General features: G+C 42.5%; 1 protein-coding gene and 1 long non-coding RNA gene across 4 annotated transcripts; one reads left to right on the top strand and one right to left on the bottom strand.

Moving 5' to 3' along the window:
* Positions 1 to 1,736: 1,736 nt before the first annotated feature.
* LOC121849674 lies at positions 1,737 to 4,475 on the bottom strand. Its single transcript, XR_006085287.1, has 2 exons — positions 4,244 to 4,475; positions 1,737 to 2,093 (listed from the first exon to the last, which is right to left on the bottom strand). It is a non-coding gene; the product is annotated as an uncharacterized LOC121849674 (long non-coding RNA).
* A 56-nt stretch (positions 4,476 to 4,531) lies between these two features.
* LOC103185401 (ubiquitin protein ligase E3 component n-recognin 7) lies at positions 4,532 to 19,049 on the top strand. Of its 3 annotated transcripts, none has more exons than XM_007903861.2 (12): positions 4,532 to 4,615; positions 6,036 to 6,238; positions 8,973 to 9,106; positions 9,813 to 9,873; positions 10,016 to 10,111; positions 10,216 to 10,269; positions 10,590 to 10,695; positions 12,610 to 12,803; positions 14,041 to 14,208; positions 14,764 to 14,932; positions 15,842 to 15,903; positions 17,478 to 19,049. In XM_007903861.2, exons 2-12 carry the CDS (start codon positions 6,086 to 6,088, stop codon positions 17,568 to 17,570), a joined length of 1,290 nt encoding a protein of 429 aa, XP_007902052.2. In that variant the 5' UTR covers positions 4,532 to 4,615; positions 6,036 to 6,085; the 3' UTR covers positions 17,571 to 19,049. The 3 variants fall into 3 exon arrangements, with proteins under 3 accessions (XP_007902052.2, XP_007902053.2, XP_042193795.1); XM_007903862.2 differs by having other exon boundaries at positions 4,542 to 4,615; positions 6,039 to 6,238; XM_042337861.1 differs by lacking the exon at positions 4,532 to 4,615 and having other exon boundaries at positions 5,868 to 6,238.
* Positions 19,050 to 19,112: the final 63 nt, after the last annotated feature.

Raw genomic sequence — 19,112 nt, 5'->3', positions numbered from 1 at the left:
CACATTTTACAGGATTGCACCGCTTTAAGACAATTTAACAATATGATAAGGTGCTATATCAAGTGTAAGTATTATAATTGATCTTGCGGTTTCTATTTCTAAAAAAAGTTTATCCAAGTTATATTGTCTTACAACTAAACAAAGTCTGTCTTATTCACACTAAAAACAAGGCAATGTTGTGTAAATCTGTCTTTTGATGTGAGTTATAACAAAAAGTTTTCAGAATTATGAAACTATTAAGAATCTCTGTTTTAACATGGTGTTTGGCAATGTCTGAAAGAGGTGTATTTCTTTTTAAATATAATAAATATTTGTTTTATATTTTACTTTGTAATTATTGCTCGCGACATAAATTGCGAAATAAAAATGCAATTTAGTAATAAATATTGGAAAAATTCTAAAGTTGGTCACAAAAATCCAGTAAAATCAAAAATATTCAACTCAGACTTATTAACTCCCATAATCATTCAGCCTGAAACTAGGTCACGGAGACCCAAAAGATCAGTTACTGAGTTAACTGATCTCAGTAAAAGTGCTTCACTTGCTTTGGGGTAGGGAGGGGGAAACGGAACATTTCGCTCACAAAATACAATCAAATCCAATTAACGGAATATTCTGTGAAGCGCTTAGAGACGTCTTGACGATGTGATAAGGCGCTATATCAAATGCAAGGGTTATTATTATTAATAAGTAAAGGCTCTCCCTTCTGATTTCAATCCAGTAACTCCCTGCTTTGCAGTGCATTTCAAGACCAAGGTGAAGATTGTAGATTGTACTTTGAAGAAACATAAGATTAACCATTCTAATTTTAGAAATAATTACTGCACATTTACACAAATGGGAGAAATAATCCACCCCATCTGCTGGAAAGTACTCGAGCAGATTATCCTGAAACAAAGCAAAAAATCCTGGAGTTACACGCACAGCAACTTTTTTCTTGGTCATAAAGAAAACCTATAAATCTGAAAACGGAAATTTTTTTTTGGCTCGCTGATCGACTTTCAAGCCAGGTTTCATTCTGAAAATATTTTCAAGACTGACTCTTCTAAACCACTGGCGATCCAGAACTGGGAGTGAATCTTGCTGGCGCAATTCTTAAATCACTTAACCTTTGCTTTGTTGCAATTAATGATTTATTTCATCCAGACATTAGGTTCTCCAGTGAAATGGAGACTCTTGTGATCCATCGTGTAAAAATGCACCACAGATTTGTGCCCAGGTCACTGTTAGACTTCTATCACTTAAGTAAGCCGAGTCCATGATCTAATTCAAGTCCAATTTTAACCAGGAGCAAATCTTGCCCACAAAGTACACAGTGAATCCACTTTACAGTATGTTCTATGAATCGCTTTGAAACGTCTAGAAGGCATGATAAAGCGCTATATCAAATGCAAGTATTATTATTATTATAGGATAAAGGAATGCAAAGTTTTTTTAAAAAAAAAGAAAGATACAGATCAGCTTAATTATGAATGAATTAAAAGGAAAGAAAATAAAAATACAGAAGGAACAAGTTAGGATTTCAGACCAGAGATCAGAAACTCAAGGTGTAGAGAATCGCACACACTCCTAACACTACAAAATGAGCGTTTAAATTTCCGCACTGTCCTCTAATAAGTTTCTCACCACTATGGTATTGTGCGTTGAAAAGATGTGAATGTGAAGTCTCGCCTTTTCTCTCACCCAAATCCGCCCAGAAACAAAAGGGGAAAAAAACAACCAAGCAGACTTATAGATATCGCATAGATAGATTTCTTGTGTGAACCAAAATTCCCAAGTTAACAAACAATGAACTGAAAGGGGTTCAAAGGCCAACACAAACAGAAATATTTTTTTTGTATATAACAGGTCTGTATAAAAAAATAAGTGAGGGTAACACCAGATTGACATTTAACAAATGTTGTCCATCCCGATCACCAACTGATGGAGTAGTTCTCCCTATAAAACGTTCCAGATCCCGTCATTGTAAGCAGACTGACAAACAGATTGTCCCACTGGGGTGAGTCAGGAAGGTTTCTTGGTGCGTTTTACAGGAGGTGCATCCCCATCCGCCTTGGTATCTGATTCATTTTCTTCACTGTCTTCATCTTCACCTAAGTTCAAAAAAGGTCACAGGAGCAGTTTAAAATTGGTAGCCTTTGTTAATCGAACAGCAAGTGCAGCAAAGTTATTTGGTGGCAGAGGCATCAAAACCTCTGGAACTACATCCCGGAGCCCCTCTGTCTCACCCCCACCCTTGCCTCCTTCAAAGCCCATCTCAAGTCCTTCCTTTTCAACCGCACTTTGGTCATCTTCCCTCTTCCACCCCCTTTGCCCTCCACTGCTCTCTGATTCTGACCCGAAGCTCAGGTGCAAAGCATCAGTGTCCAGCACTTCGATAAGGCAATATCAAGTGAAAGGATTATAATTATTTCTGAATATTCTTAACAGTCCCAGTTGTACCGATGATAATAGGAACTACGTTTTTTCCTCCCGGTGTAAAATGTGCTATATACCAATGTAATTTGTTGTTATTATTATTATTTCTGAATCATCTTATTAACAGTCCCATGATTTATAGGAACTACGTTTATTTTATACTGCCACATAATTAATATTATTATTACTATTAACTGCCGCTGCTGTTTTATACTGTCACATTATTATTATTTCTGAATAAGTCCCAGTCGCACTGATGACTGTAGGAACTATTTGTTTTATACTGCTACATAATTATTATTATTACTCACTGCTGCTGCTGTTGTTTTATACTGTCATGTAATAATAATAATTATTTACATTACTCTTTGCAGTATATTCTGTGAAGTCCTTTATTTCATTTGTTTCCTTTTCAATTATTTTAAAATTTGGCCTTTTTTTTAGTGCAACATCTTCACCAAAATAAACTTTTTGACACCCGCTGTTATTCTTATACCGTCACCATAATAATTATTATGAATAATATTACTCACTGCTGCTGCTGCTTTATCTCACACAATTATTATTTATTACAAATACACATACTATAGATATGATATAGTGCTATTACACATAATATCGATATAACATTATTAATTTTTATTTATAACAACATTACTCACTGCTGTTTAACACTGCCACACAATAATAATCCTTGCATTTGATATAGCGCCGTATCACGTCTTCGAGACGCCTCCAAACGCTTCACAGAATAAAGTCTAGTGACTGTATATTTTGTGGGCAATATAATAGTAATAATTATTATTAATAACATGACTCACTATTAATAACCGCTGAGCGCAATTGGCTGCCGCGTTTCGCCCACAAAATACAGTCAATTCACTTTACAGTATATTCTGTGAAGTCCTTTGAGACGTCTCGAAGACGTGAAAAAGCACTATATCAAATGCAAGGATTATTATATTACTTGCGTTGCTGTTTTATCGTCACATCATAATAATTATACTTATTAATAACATGACTCATAATAATAGTAATAATAATTAATAACATGACTCACTTGCGCTGTGCCTTTATTCTGTCACATAATAACATAATAATAATCCTCGCTTTGATACAGTGACTTTTCACGTCTTTGAAGCGTCTCAAAGCGCTTCACAAAATATACCATAAAGTGAATTGTCTTTATGTTTTGTGGGCGAAACATAACATAATGATGTAATAATAATACCTATTTACTAATAACATGACTCATAATAATAATAATAAACAACACGACTCACTTGTGCTGTTGCTTTTATACGGTCACGTAATATAATAATAAAATAACAATATAATAACATATAAAATAATAATAAAAAATAACATAATATAATAATATAACATAATAACAACAATAACATAATATAACGATAATACAACATAATATAATAACATAATAACAATATAATAACATAATAATGTAACATAATAACAATATAACATAACAATAACAAAATAATATAATAACATAACATAAGAACAATAATATAATATAAAATAATAATATAGCATAACAACAACAGTATAACATAATATAATAATAATAAAATAATAATATAACATAATATAACATAATATAATAACATAATATAATAATATAACATAATAACAACAGTATAACATAATATACTAATAATATAACATAACATAACAACAGTATAACGTAATATACTAATAATATAACATAATATAACATAACAACAATATAACATAATAATAAAACAATAATATAACAATGGTACAATAGCGGCGGCTGATGATGAACAATAGGTGACTGACTCACTGTGGCTGTGGCTGTGACTGGGGTCGGGGCTGAGGCTGAGCGCCTCCCCGGGGCCTGGGGGTCGCTGTCGCTGCCGCTGCTCCTCCCGCTCCCGGGTCACCAGGTCACTGAGCGCCGCCGACACCCGCTGCTTGAGGAGGCGGACGCTGGTGAGGAGGCCGGGGAGGGTGGCGGGGGAGCGGAGCGAGAAGCGCTGGGCGGTGCCGGGGCCCGGGCCCGGGGAGACCAGGAGGCCGCTCACCTCGCACTCAGCCATGATGGCGGCGGTGACCTCCGCACTCTGACCCCGGGGAGGAGGCGGGGCCACAGGGCCAGAGCGGGAAAGGGCGGGAGAGAGGCGCAGCGACCATTACACCCGCGGTCCAGACAGCAGTGAGTGACCGACCGACCGACCGACCGCTGACCCCTCTCTCTGTGTCTCATTCCCTCTCTCTGTCTCATTCTCTCTCTCACTCTCTGTCTCATTCCCTCTCTCTGTGTCTCATTCCCTCTCTCTCTCTCTGTCTCATTCTCTCTCTCTCTGTGTCTCATTCCCTCTCTCTCTGTGTCTCATTCCCTCTCTCTCTGTCTCATTCTCTCTCTCTCTGTGTCTCATTCCCTCTCTCACTCTCTGTCTCATTCTCTCTCTCTCTCTGTCTCATTCCCTCTCTCTCTGTCTCATTCTCTCTCTCTCTGTCTCATTCCCTCTCTCACTGTCTCATTCCCTCTCTCTCTGTCTCATTCTCTCTCTCTCTGTCTCATTCCCTCTCTCACTGTCTCATTCCCTCTCTCACTGTCTCATTCCCTCTCTCACTCTCTGTCTCATTCCTCTCTCTCTCTGTCTCATTCTCTCTCTCTCTCTGTCTCATTCCCTCTCTCTCTGTCTCATTCACTCTCTCTCTGTCTCATTCCCTCTCTCTCTGTCTCATTCCCTCTCTCACTGTCTCATTCCCTCTCTCACTGTCTCATTCCCTCTCTCACTGTCTCATTCCCTCTCTCACTGTCTCATTCCCTCTCTCACTGTCTCATTCCCTCTCTCACTGTCTCATTCCCTCTCTCACTGTCTCATTCCCTCTCTCACTGTCTCATTCCCTCTCTCACTGTCTCATTCCCTCTCTCACTGTCTCATTCCCTCTCTCACTGTCTCATTCCCTCTCTCACTGTGTCTCATTCCCTCTCTCACTGTCTCATTCCCTCTCTCTGTGTCTCATTCCCTCTCTCACTGTGTCTCATTCCCTCTCTCACTGTCTCATTCCCTCTCTCACTGTCTCATTCCCTCTCTCTCTGTCTCATTCTCTCTCTCTGTGTCTCATTCCCTCTCTCACTGTGTCTCATTCCCTCTCTCACTGTCTCATTCCCTCTCTCCTGTCTCATTCCCTCTCTCTGTGTCTCATTCCCTCTCTCACTGTCTCATTCCCTCTCTCACTGTCTCATTCCCTCTCTCTGTCTCTCTCTGTGTCTCATTCCCTCTCTCTGTGTCTCATTCCCTCTCTCACTGTCTCATTCCCTCTCTCTGTGTCTCATTCCCTCTCTCACTGTCTCATTCCCTCTCTCACTGTCTCATTCCCTCTCTCACTGTCTCATTCCCTCTCTCACTGTCTCATTCCCTCTCTCACTGTCTCATTCCCTCTCTCACTGTCTCATTCCCTCTCTCACTGTCTCATTCCCTCTCTCACTGTCTCATTCCCTCTCTCGCTTCCCTTTACTTTTCGCGCCATAGACTTTAAACAATAATAATAATAATAGTCGGGGTCGGGGAGGAAGAGGAAGAGGAGGGACTTTTTTTTATTTGTGTGCGTTTTAAATCGCCCAGAAGGCCGTTTCCTGCCGGAGTGTGAGTGAGTGAGTGAGTGAGGCTGAGGGATGGCGGGCAGTGAGGGCACCGCTAAGCGGCCGCTGGAGGACGAGGATCCCATCGTGTCGTTGGCAGAGGTTCTGGAGCAGAATCAGGAGTTGGAGAACGAGGCGAGTGCCGTGTTGGGCGGCAGCGACTCCGACAAATGCTCCTATTCCGAGGTCAGAGAGTCTGTCTGTCTGTCTGTCCCTGTGTCTGTCTGTCCCTGTGTCTGTGTCTGTCTCTCTGTCCCTGTGTCTGTCTCTGTGTCTGTCTGTCCCTGTGTCTGTCAGTCCCTGTGTCTGTCTGTCCCTGTGTCTGTCTGTCCCTGTGTCTGTCTGTCCCTGTGTCTGTCTGTCCCTGTGACTGTCTGTCTGTCCCTCTGTCTGTCTGTCCCTGTGTCTGTCTGTCCCTGTGTCTGTCTGTCTGTCCCTCTGTCGGTCTGTCCCTGTGTCTGTCTGTCTGACCCTGTGTCTGTCTGTCCCTGTGTCTGTCTGTCTCTGTGTCTGTCTGTCTGACCCTGTGTCTGTCTGTCCCTGTGTCTGTCTGTCCCTGTGTCTGTCTGTCTGACCCTGTGTCTGTCTGTCCCTGTGTCTGTCTGTCTGTCCCTGTGTCTGTCTGTCCCTGTGTCTGTCTGTCTGTCCCTGTGTCTGTCTGTCTGACCCTGTGTCTGTCTGTCCCTGTGTCTGTCTGTCCCTGTGTCTGTCTGTCCCTGTGTCTGTCTGTCCCTGTGTCTGTCTGTCTGACCCTGTGTCTGTCTGTCCCTGTGTCTGTCTGTCCCTGTGTCTGTCTGTCCCTGTGTCTGTCTGTCTGTCTGTCCCTGTGTCTGTCTGTCTGTCCCTGTGTCTGTCTGTCTGTCCCCGTGTCTGTCTGTCTGACCCTGTGTGTCTGTCCGTCTCTGTGTAGGTCCCTGTGTCTGTCTGTCCGACCATCTCTATGTCTGCCCGTCTCTCTGTCTGTCTGTCCCTATGTCTGTCTGACCATCTCTATGCCTGTCCGTCTCTGTATCTGTCTGTCTATGTGTGTCTCCCGGCTCTGTGTCTGTGTGTCTGTCCGTCTCTGTGTAGGTCCCTGTGTCTGTCTGTCCCTATGTCTGTCTGTCCTTATGTCTGTCTGCCCATCTCTGTGTCTGTCTGTCTATGTGTGTCTGCCTGGCTCTATGTCTGTGTGTGTGAGAGGCGCGATGGCTGTTTTGGGGAAGCAGTACAACATGCACTATATAGCGCCATCACGCAGGATAGCTTCACATGAGCGCTTAACAGTAGTGAAGAGCCGGGGGGGAGGTGGCCGTGAGTGTGGTCGAAGAGGATTGCTTCAGTAGAGGTTGCTTTGAGAGAGGGAAGAGGCTCCACCCACTTTTGTCACTTAAAACAAGTTAAATATATCTTTAATTTTATATATTTGACTCAACCCCCAAAAATGTGAAAAAAAAACAACTCAATGACAGCAGGAAAACATATGTTATAGATATACTATGTGTGTGTATAAGCGTATCTATATAATAATGATTATATATTTATATGGGTATTTATGTGGGTGTGAGAACAGTATTGGGGGGTGAGGGGGGTTATTGTGAGTGGAAGGGACAGTATTGGGGGGTGAGGGGGGTTATTGTGAGTGGAAGGGACAGTATTGGGGGTGTGGGGTGAGGGTTATTGTAAGTGTAAGGGACAGATTTGGGGGTGAGGGGGTGTATTGTGAGTGTAAGGGACAGTATGGGGGGGTATTGTGAGTGTAAGGGACAGTATTGGGGGGTGAGGGTGAGCCTGGGGTGAATGAGCTCATCTGACTGGCGCCATTTGTGCGTCAGGCGCTTCCCATTGGCCCGCGGCTGTCATGAGCACAGCGTGAACCCACCGGATTGAGCTACATTGGGGGTGTGAAGCCTCCCAATCCCGTTACATTGGGCGTGACGTTCCTGTCTGGTGCGTGGATACACCCCCGTGACGTCAGCACGGCTACACGGTTGTCACGTGGCGCTTTGGCTGCGTGAGTGAGGATCTGCTCTCACAGAGTGGTTGGTCACTATTCCTGACCTAGTCATTCGTTGCTCCCATAGAGCCCACCACCAAACCCTGCTCTCACCTGGTCACTGCTCTGACCCAGCGCTCCCACCTGTCACTCACTGCTCCTGCCTCAGTAGAACCAATACAATCAAATCCAATCCAATTTTCTGGACTTACGCCAGAAATGAAGAAATGTTCGACCATGAAAACAAACGTACTTAGCGATTGAACGCAGACTTACCCTAGACACGTGCAAATGTTCGCGGGGAGCTACTTCTTGACCGCTCCACGGGCCACTTCTGGCATGCAGGCCGCAGGTTGACCACCGCTGCTCTACCTGGTCACTCCTTCCTAGAGGTTCCTTACTCCGACCTGGACATGTCTGTGATGCCCTCCACATACTATTGACCCGGTGATAGCATCACATATGAAGTATGGCCACTTTGCCAAGTTACCACTGGAGGGCAGCTGTTGTCTGTTTCGCCCAAAAAATATACAGTCAATTCACTTTACGGTATATTCTGTGAAGTGCTTTGAGACGTCCCGAAGATGTGATAAGGCGCTATATCAAATGCAAGGGTTATTATATTTATTGTAACTTTACCCCAGGAAGAGTCCACACCTCCCAGAGAGGAGCAGGAAGTTGGCAACTGAAACAAAATTCAAAATGTATTTTTAGATCTTGTAACTTGTACGGTGTTATGCACAGACAATATAAATACGTCTGCCAAGATGACCAGATATGCTCTGGGGTAAAAAAAAAGTAGTGTCTATTTTCAAGCCCTCTCAACGTCAGCCTCTTGTGAATTTCCTTTGATTGTCACTGAAAGAATGTTGTATCTTTATTTATAAGTGCAAGTAATGGTATTTTGTAATTGCTTCCCTTCTGACTGCCGCCTTCTTCCTCCAGGGCTACGTGAAGAGACAAGCGTTGTACGCGTGTAATACCTGCACACCAAAGGGAGGACAGCCTGCTGGCATCTGTTTAGCTTGCAGCTACAAGTGTCACGAAGGCCACGAACTGTTCGAGTTGTATACCAAAAGGTACGGTTGTTGGTCTCCGTTAACCGGCAGAACTGGGAGCTGAGCTCTTAAGATGAAATCTGTACCAGTAACCAATGGGAACTTTGTAAAGGTTGTTTTCCTGACAAAGGGTAATCAAATTACCTTTCTCCTCCTTTCCTGAAACTGCGACTTCATTCTGAGCCAAGGCTCCATAGTTGTCGCTTGCCCATATTTATGTTTGTTATACATAAATCCAAGCAGTGTTTTCCAGCAGGCCATTCGGAATATCATAGCTGAGCTTCATCCTGTCTATATACATGCACTTACCTGACCATTTTTTTGCTCCTCTCTTGTTGTCTTGAATTTTTCACCAGTAAAGGAATGAATATTTATTAAATCAGGAATTAGTTGAATTTTGCATGAGCTCAATCATTAGCAAATTGTGGTTTGATATCAAGATTAAGTGAACTGATCAAGTGAAGATAAGACAGCTAATGTTAGAATTCTGAAATAAAAAAAACGAGTGCCAGAGCTGCACAACAGATTGAGCAGCGTCTGAAAGAGAATAAAACTAAACTAAATCTATCTTCTGGATTCTAACTGAAGCTTCAAGCTGCCCTTTTTTTGCGTTCTAGTGAAATACTCATTATCAGAACTACAGTTGGAAATGTGAATATTTCCATTTGGAAACGGATCATAGAATGTCGACTGTAATGTTTAACAGATTAATCATTTATCTTAACAGGAACTTTCGTTGTGACTGTGGGAACAGCAAGTTTAGTGATCTGCAATGCAAGTTCTTCCCTGTAAGTTCTCACAATGTTTTGCCTGGGGGAGTAACCTTTCAATTGAGTCGTTTACAGTCGGTTGTGGAATAGACTTTGAATTTGAGAATCTAAGCTTTGTGTAAAGTGGTTCTTAATTATTTTTACACACACAACACAACAGGAAAAAGAAAAAAGCAATCCAGACAATAAATACAACGACAACTTCTTCGGGTTGTACTGTATATGCAAGAGACCTTATCCGGACCCTGAGGATGAGGTGAGCTCTTCACAAGTTTTATCTTAGGAACGCCTCTGTTGAATACCAAGTTTGTTGCTGTAACACAAGGGCTGACGCCTCACAAAGCCTGTGTTTTTCTTCAGATCCCCGATGAGATGATTCAGTGTGTTGGGTGTGAAGATTGGTTCCATGGAAGGGTAAGGCAATGATAGGACAGTTTTCAGCACCTAAAGAGGCCATTCAGCCCATTGAGGCCGTGTCTGCTATCCATCAGCTAGGTCACCTACTTTTTTCTTTTGTTTCTTTCTCTTCCTTCGTCCTTTCCTGAAGGTGCTGACTTGGGCTACGGTATGTTTTCACAAGCATCTTTTGAGATGTCTCGAAGACACGATAAGGCGCTGTATGAAATGCAAGGATTATTATTAATTATTTGAATAAATAGCAGCTGCGATGATCGCTGTCAACCTCCATCAATCATCTAGGGTTGCCTAATACAGTTGCCTTTTTTTATTTGCAGCATCTTGGCGTTGATCTACCAGAGAACATTGAATATCAGGAAATGATCTGTCAGAACTGTATGAATAGATGCTCCTTTCTCTGGGCATATGCATCGCAATTAGCAGGTATGAAGCGTCCTGGTTCAGGGATGGATCATGATGTGCTGTTTGCTCAGAACTTGAGGAGTATTCTGAAGCCGCTGTGAACTACACCCCTTAACACCCCTTGTGGGCACCTGAATGAACCACTAAAAATTACCGATGGGTTTGGGTTCCTCCCTAAGACCCAACTAGCTCTTTGTTGCATTTTAAAGAGGAGAATAGCAACATGTACGTTGTCTTCCAAACTCTTTGCTGCTAGTTGGAAACATGGCTATCACCAGTATTGAGTAGACACTTCACAGTGTTCAGTAGGTGGATCAGCTCATCTGATGGCTCTCTTGATCAAGCTGCTATCAATAGCTTTGGAAGGTCCCAGCATTGATTCACTCGGTCCTTGGCTTCTGCTGAATTAGTGGAGCTCAAATGGGGCAAGAGTTGGGCTGAGACAATTGTCTTCAACACCTCCTGAGGTAGGGAGGGGGGAAAAAACAGTCAGGTCAAGAGCAGTGTCCAGTGAATGACTCCCTCCCCTCCACAAACTGCACTGGTGACTTCAATGCACCAATGCAGAGAACTGTATGACTGAGGTACATCTGCCACCTATATAGACGCTGCATGTGAGAGTGCTGTTTTGCTCCAGATTGACTGACTGCTAAATTGTCTTTCTTTAGCAGATTAATTTTTAATCCCTTGTGGACCAAAGTCCTTTTACTACAGTATTTTATTGGTGCTTTAATCTTTCAGTCGATCAGCACGAGTTTAGACTGGTTCTCTTGCTAAGCTAGCATTTCTGCTTTCTAACCATGCATTAGCTGGGCTGTCATTACCCATGTGTAGAAGCTTCCAGCCAGCTGAGATCTGGAATTTCCTCTGCGGGCTAGCATATTTGGGTGGGTGGGGGGGCAGAAAGCTGTGTCTATCACTTGATTGTTGGGCCGAAAGCAAATCAGAGAAAAAACGCACTGTGCCTGGTTTTCAACCAAAGGAAGCGTTTTGATCGTTCCGATTTGGAGCAGCAATCATTATTAATGGCTTAAAGGGTGACCTTTAAGTTTTGCTGTATCGGGTTTAGTGATCTGCAGCCAAGCTCCTACTGTACATATCTTAACAAATATTACATCGGAGATAGTAATCCTCTAAAGATTGGTTTGTCAGCTTTTCAATTTTTTTTATTTTTTTTTGAAAATGTTTAGTCTGCAGCTGTCTGACCTGGGATTCACTGACGCTTTTTATTGAATACAAAACAGTGAGTGCCTTACCCCCACAGTTAGGGAAGTGAATTCCTTTTCCGAGAAATTTTTGGAGATGTCAAATGCATTAAAAGTAAAAAAGTATTTTCGTTTAACTCCCAAATCTTCCACTGTGCAGCTTGGTAACTGACATTGTTCTGTATCTGTCTTGTTTTACCTTCAAGCCGGTCAGGGGCAGGAAAGTTCCTTCCAGGGAGCTGGTTCAGTCAAGGGTCAACACTGCCAATCTATAGAGATGTCCACAGATTTATTTCTCTTTGTGCTGACTGGGGAATAGTGGAAAGTAACCAGCTTTGTGTGAAACCTCGTTCTTCAAGTACCTGTAGCTTAGTGGTGAGATCACTCGCCTCACAAGCGAGAGGACCTGGGTTCGATTTCCGGCAGGGCGAAATGTTGCCTTACTCCACACGCCTCTGTTTACGTAGCAGTAAATAGGAACCTGGTTGTTAGTCGATTGGCGGATCACTTTTCTGGAGGTAACAATTCCTTCAAAATAAATATAATTTGCTTACTCAATCCACAGCTGTTTGTGGGACGTTGCTGTGCGCAATTGGCTGCTGCATTTCGTCCACAAATACAGTCAGTTCACTTTACAGTATATTTTGTGAAGCGCTTTGAGACGTTTTGAAGATGTGATAAGGCGCTATATCAAATGCAAGGATTATTACCTTTCTGTGTCCTTCTTCAGTGAACAAAGCAGAGGATCCCGAGGACTCCAGTTCATTGACCAAACCAGAAGACGGCATTGCTGACGGGAGTGTGGTCCAGGAAAATGGAGATTCCTGCAACCAGAAAGTGCTGGATTGTGCTGTGAAGTGTGAAGAGATGGACAATAAACCCAGTGAACCATCCACAAGCTGCAAAGCGGAGAACAAGCCTGAGGTGAACTTGTGTTTCACTGTAGTGAAAACTCTCCACTTGAGTGGACTCCTGTATTGTTTAATATGGCGCAGTGAGTTAAGAATTTGCCGTACTTTACAATCTTGTGGGATGTTCCTCTCTGTAATCATTGATAGTTGGTGGCACAGTTCAAGCCTTTGCTCTAAACTAGGAATCTTGTGCTTCTAAATCACAGGGTAGACCCATGAATCTGATTTGATTGTCTGGCTTGTGTGTGCACATTGCTCCATGGCTTGGCTGGGTCATTGGATAAGAGTATGACATAATGGCATCTACTGTAGAATAAAGACTGCACCCAAACCAATCTGCACTCCCAACTGCTGTTTAATACATGCTGGGATTAGAGCAAGGAAGCTTACAAGCGATTTTAATTCTGTTTCGTCCAATAATCCTCACTCCCAAATCCTCTCAGCGCCAGCTCCAGATGTGAGCTGACATCGCCATTTGGCTTCATGTAATGTCTTGGAAATGTGTCCGTAAATATTTGATTTTTTTAACATACTTACTGGTGCAGTGTGATCAGAGCCATGGTATAATAATAATCCTTGCATTTGATACAGCACCTTATCACATCTTCGAGACGTCTCAAACCTGACCCCCGAATTAGTCCCGGGTTAGTGGAAAACCTGGTTGCCTTTTAACCTTTCTTTTTTTCAAATTGAAGTTATATAGGTTAACTAGTTATAATTTTACACTAACTAGGTCATTCACCAGAAATAGAGTGAATTACGTCTAACATAATTGCTGACCTGCTAACATTAGAACTGATGGTGGAATTCTGCACATACTCTTAGGTGCAGGTTTGTGGAACTCTGAACTGTGCTACAGTAGAGACCATCATAACATGGTAGTTGGGGGGAGAGAATCAGGAAACTTGTAACGGACACTAACATGGGGTGCTATTACTGCTCAGCGCTACCAGCGTGTGTGAAGAAAGCTGGCTCACATTTTTCTGGCAGATAAACATCAGAGCCCACACTGACCTTGCGTGGCCGTACCTGGGTTATAATGAAGTTTATAACTTAAGTTACAACTGGGTTTCACTATCACTATTGAACAGTCTGCGGTCAGCGCAATGAGAGGCAGGAGGAGCTGTGCATTCACTCCACATAGCTGGGAGGGGCGCACAGAGCGCACGGCTTTGCTGGTATTAGCTGTTTGGGAGGGATGAAAGCAGTGGAGATCGCTTAAGGGTTTTTTATTCTTCTGCTCTTTCCAGGCAGCGAATGGCGACGAGGCGAGCTGCAGTGTGAAGAAGGAACCGAGTGCGGCCAATGCCAAGTGCAGTCTACAACAGTTGAAAAAGAAAGAATTTCTCCAGAGAGATTGTGCCATCTACTGGCCACACAACTGGCGCAACAAGCTCTGTACCTGCCAGCCTTGCACGGTATGGTGACTTGGCATTTGCGCTGCTCTCTTCATAATGCTTGTTTTGATTGGACTTTGTTTGTTTGCTTTGTCCTATTTCTTTTAATTTAGTGATTTAACTTGATGGGAGTTGGCTCTCCTTATCGCTTCAGGGTTTTGAGACAATATCCTTCAAGAAAGGGGACACATAAGTGCGAGTTATTGCTCAGAACAAGTAACCAAACTAAGTTTCTAACTTTTTTTTTAAGATAACTTGAATAACCCATCTTACTGGGGAGATCATAGCTATTATTATTGGGGGCATTTCATTTTTAAAAAGAAAGTTTGGTCTTTTCATCTTATTTCCTCCCGTTCTGTTTACATTCACTGATTTTCTTTGGCGGGGGGTGGGCTGTTGGGGAAGAAGGGAAATGGAGAGAGAGAGGATGTGGTTTTCTCAGTCAGTGAATTGGAATGGTAGAATAGTTTAGTCTATTGTAAACTCGTACAGTGTTGATCTGGTTGTGCTTCCAACACTGACCGTTTCCGCGCCTGCGTTCACCGCCAAGAATTGTCGTTTCTTCTTTTTTTCCAGACCTTGTACAAAGAGCTGCAAGTCTCCTTTCTGCTGGATGAATCCGATACTGTTTTAGCCTACGAGAATAAAGGCAAAACAGCCGAGGAGACTGACGGAGAGCGGCGTGATCCTCTGATGACGGCTCTGAGCAACATGAACAGAATCCAGCAAGTGGAGCTCATTTATGGTAACGTGCCTTTTGTGGAGTTGGATTGTTTATACTATTTATTGTGATTTAATTATGGGATGACTTGGAACTCTCATAAGCCCTGCATTGAGAGATTGTGTTAGGAAGGGATAGCTCATTCTGAGTTAATTTTGTCAAACGACAAAGCCTCCCCTGATCAATTGTATTGAAGAATTGCCCAGCAAAAGAGCCACCTTATGGAAGTTATTGTATTGATATTTAGTCAAGTAATGAATCCTGTAGCATAGTGGTTAGTTCGCTCACATCGCAAGCGAGAGGACCCAGGTGGGGTGAAATGTTGGGCAAGTTCCTTACTCCACACGCCTCTGTTTACCCAGCAGTATGTAGGAACCCGGTTGTTAGTCGATTGGCGGATCGCTTTCCGGGCTTAAAGCAATTTTGGGGCCGGCAGAATGACGTCTCCTAACTCTTGTAAACTGACCTTTTGTACTGGCAGTTAGGCACGTGGATGGATTTTCAGGACCCATTACCATTTCAGGATCTGGGATGCAACATTTAAGTCTAAGGCAGATTAAACAAGTGTTTCTATACCACGAGTAGACCTGTTTTCACTGGTTTGTCTGAAATTTCTATTGCCCCCTTCTGGGTAGTCGATTATTTCACAAGTTAAGAGGGGTTTTAAAAAAGTAACTTTCTCTAACCACCCACTTACCCATTAAGAATGATCCTGTAATATTCAATGCAAAAAGCCAACATGGTAGTTGATGCAAAGTTCAAACGTTGAAAAGTGCATTGAGAGTTGTAGGTTTGCAGCATTTACCTCGGTAAGATGCCAAATCACTTTGGTCAACTGGCAGTAAATTCAGTTTGTCATTGTGCACAGCAATACTGTTAACTTCCAAACAGATCCTGGTACCCTGTGATAACTGTCTTTCCTTTAACCTCCAGAATACAATTATTTAGAAACTGAACTGAAGGATTATCTCAAGAGGTTTGCGGATGAAGGAGAGGTAAGAGACTTGAGATCCACACACCGAGTTGAGACGAGGCCCCTTGGAATGCTGCAGGAATTCCATGGTTAAAATCAAGCAGATTAAGTCCTGCAGTTTGCACTTGGGTGTTTTGAGATGAGACAGAGGAAGTGGGAGATCTCTTCAATTCTTCCTGGAGCAAAAGATAGCCACGACATGCAAATTGTTGCATTGATATTTAATCAGTGATGTAGCATAGTGGTTAGTGCATTTGCCTTGCAAGTGAGTGGATCCGGGTTCGATTCCTAGGTGGGGTGAAACCTTAGGCAAGTTCCTTACTCCAATACCTCTGTTTTCCCAGCAGTAAGTAGGAACCAGTTGTTAAGTCAATTGGTGGATCGCTTTCGGGGGGGGGGGATATAGTTTCTAACTGGTGCAGCTGGCAAGTGGTCTGGTCTCGGATATCCCTCGACACCAGGTTACAATGCTTGTGATCTGAGTATAGTTGCTGTGCGGGCAGCAGCATCTACACCATAAACAAATTCACATCTTCAGATACAAAGGGCAATCATTGTTCAGTCAGTGAAGCTACCCCAGATGTACCTGTATATTGGTGAGACTCGCACTCCCTGCCCATCACACTAGAACTCTCATTTCTGTATGCGGTACGAGTTGTGACCCATTCCTGCTTGCAAAGAAATCCAGGGGGTTGTGGTACCAGCTCTGACTCGGTGCCGCTGAGCTAGGCCAAATACTTCACCATCCATTTGCATCCCGATGAATGCTGTTCTTGTTCATAATGTGAAGAATAGTTTGAATACCCCTTGCACTCTGTTGCAATCATTTCCACCGAGCCACCACTGTTACTTAGCACCCTGTTTATACCAAATCTGGAATGAGCTCGGCTGTGCGAACCCCACTGAACTGTACACTCCAACCTCTGTGTAGTCCTCCTGGAATAAAGGGGAAATTGAATGTGACAGAACGTGTATCAACAGGATTAGAGAAACAATGGTTGCTTTGTGTTGCAGAGTTCTGTATAATACCCAGTTTATACTGGTAATTAAAGGTCAGGTCCAACCTGAAATTTGCCTGCGAGAGAGATCACAGATTCCCAGTATGAAGTGAATTATGCATTCCTCATCTGCGATGGCTTCAAAGAAGCTCAAGGGAGTGTAGTTCAAGAAGTATGGATTTGCAAACTGATCACTGCCTGCAGAATGAAAGTATACAGTTGTACAGCCCGTATGATCATTGGATCAAGGAGAACATCCAAGAGCCAGGCAGCAACTTGTATATGGGGCAGCTCCAGAGATTGTGAGCATAGTTTGCATAATGGAGCCAGATCCTAGCAATGTAACTTTCAAATGGACCTAAAGTGACAGGAAAGCCACAGCAGCAGTATGGATGTGTAGTGGGAATGTGTCCTGTACAAAGGACCGGTTAACTGGTGTAAATCGCCTTTTCGGATTCCTGCTTTGTGATTTCTTGTAACTGAATGCGTTGCCACCGGAACCAACCCTTGCTGGTCAGTGTGAGAATTTGAATGATTCATTTGCATTAGAGACGTTGCTGAATTGTTAAAGCAATGTTTCTCCCATATATCCCAACAGGTGGTGACAAGTCAAGATATCCAACGATTCTTTGAAGAACTTCAGTCAAAGAAGCGGCGGAGAGTGGATGGAATGCAGTACTTTTGCAGTTAAATTGGAGAATATAGTGCTCAATCAAGATGTGCAGATGTGAAACAGTGGACGGTTCAGTCAGTCACAAAGGCGCTTTTAGAAAATAAGTCGTTGTTCCAAGTGCTTTAATTTTCCCTCTTACGATTTCATGTTCAGTTCTGTTAAGTGTACGGCCTCCCATTATCTCCAGTCGAGGAAGGATCGTTTGAAATTTTGGCAAAGGTGTAGGAGGCAGAGAATAACCAGTAAATATGCTGATTTTTAAAAACAAAAAGTAAGGTATCTGGCAGAGTGAACTAACTGTACTAGAAATGAGTAACTTGTACCATGTATGCACATTAGCAGGTGCTTTTGAACTAAATTCATATAGAATAATCTGCAACATATGGGACTGTTGATTTTTTTTTAAAAAGTGTTTCTCTTTCCTGTTCATCTGTAAAGGTAGCAGTTATGAAAATAATTCAGTTTAAAAAAAAGTTCTCCCAGTAACGAGGCATCAGCTGGTTAATCTTTGCACTTCAATATTTGTACATGTGGGGTTTGCCCTTTAAAAGCATGCAACACGGTGGTATTGTTGCTCAGTCGCAAGGCTGACACTCCAGTGCTGCGTGTGGGGTGGGGACTGAAGAAAATGTTCACAAATATACAATCCATTCACTTTACAGTCTATTCTGTGAAGCGCTTTGAGACGTCGAGAAGACCGTGAAAAGCGCTATATCAAATGCGAGGGTTATTATTAATGTTGCATTGTTAAAAGCCACTGTTGAGGTGGAAGTTTAAAACTTTTCTCCCAGTATCCTGGCCAACAAATCCCCAGATAAATTGATTATTTACCTTACAGAAAGTGTTGTACAGATTGGGCTCCCACTTAAAGGTGTAGTACTCGAGGGCATAAGTGGAATAATCAACATAAATTGGTACCTTCAGGATTTTGATTAAGGGGAAAGAAACAAAATCAATCTTAGTTTCATCCTTTTGTCAACCAATATGCATTGTGGCAATTGCTGAATTTATTACTGAACAAGCTGAATCTTATTTACTATGCTTTAGTAATTACTGCTCAACTAGATTAGCTAGTCAAAGTAGTTTCTAGTAATGTCCTGAATGATACCCCTTTTGTTGTGGATAAAGACTTCACTTGAAAGTGGCTGGATATTCAGTCATGGACTGGTTTACACCATAAAATAGAAATAGCCTTTAACTGATTGTTTCTCTCTGCATTTTGGTTTAACATACTGTGCTAGTTTACTAGGAAAAAATGCTGTGGCATATGACCTTTTAAACCACAGTATTATCTGGTGACTTTGCTATGATGGCTGCAAACCCTTTTGTTAAGTCATTTTTAATGCAGCTTCAATTCAAATCTTAAAGCTAGCAGGCAGGTCTAGCACAAATGCTTATGTCAGAAGCCAGCTTGAATTTGCTCTATTAGCAAGAATAATGTTCACTTGTGGGATCATTGACTGATGTAACTACCAATAAAATGTTTGGTTACTTTGGTATCTGAGTTTGAGTCTGTAGAGAAAATACCAAGGTTCCCGATTTGCAGTGTTAATCCTTTCA

This window comes from Callorhinchus milii, unplaced genomic scaffold (genome assembly GCF_018977255.1).
Source record: "Callorhinchus milii isolate IMCB2004 unplaced genomic scaffold, IMCB_Cmil_1.0 Scaffold9, whole genome shotgun sequence".
Taxonomy (NCBI): domain Eukaryota; kingdom Metazoa; phylum Chordata; class Chondrichthyes; order Chimaeriformes; family Callorhinchidae; genus Callorhinchus; species Callorhinchus milii.
The sequence above is the reverse complement of the archived record's forward strand: the minus strand, read 5'-3'. Positions and strand labels throughout refer to the sequence as shown.

What these genes read in the sequence shown, in the direction of transcription:
- LOC103185401 (XM_007903861.2), top strand. Translation starts at nt 6,086, where the DNA reads ATGGCGGGCAGTGAGGGCACCGCTAAGCGGCCGCTGGAGGACGAGGAT. An exon ending in AAGATTGGTTCCATGGAAGG is followed by an intron (nt 10,270 to 10,589) that starts GTAAGGCAATGA and finishes TTTTATTTGCAG; the next exon opens with CATCTTGGCGTTGATCTACC. An exon ending in AAGCGGAGAACAAGCCTGAG is followed by an intron (nt 12,804 to 14,040) that starts GTGAACTTGTGT and finishes TGCTCTTTCCAG; the next exon opens with GCAGCGAATGGCGACGAGGC.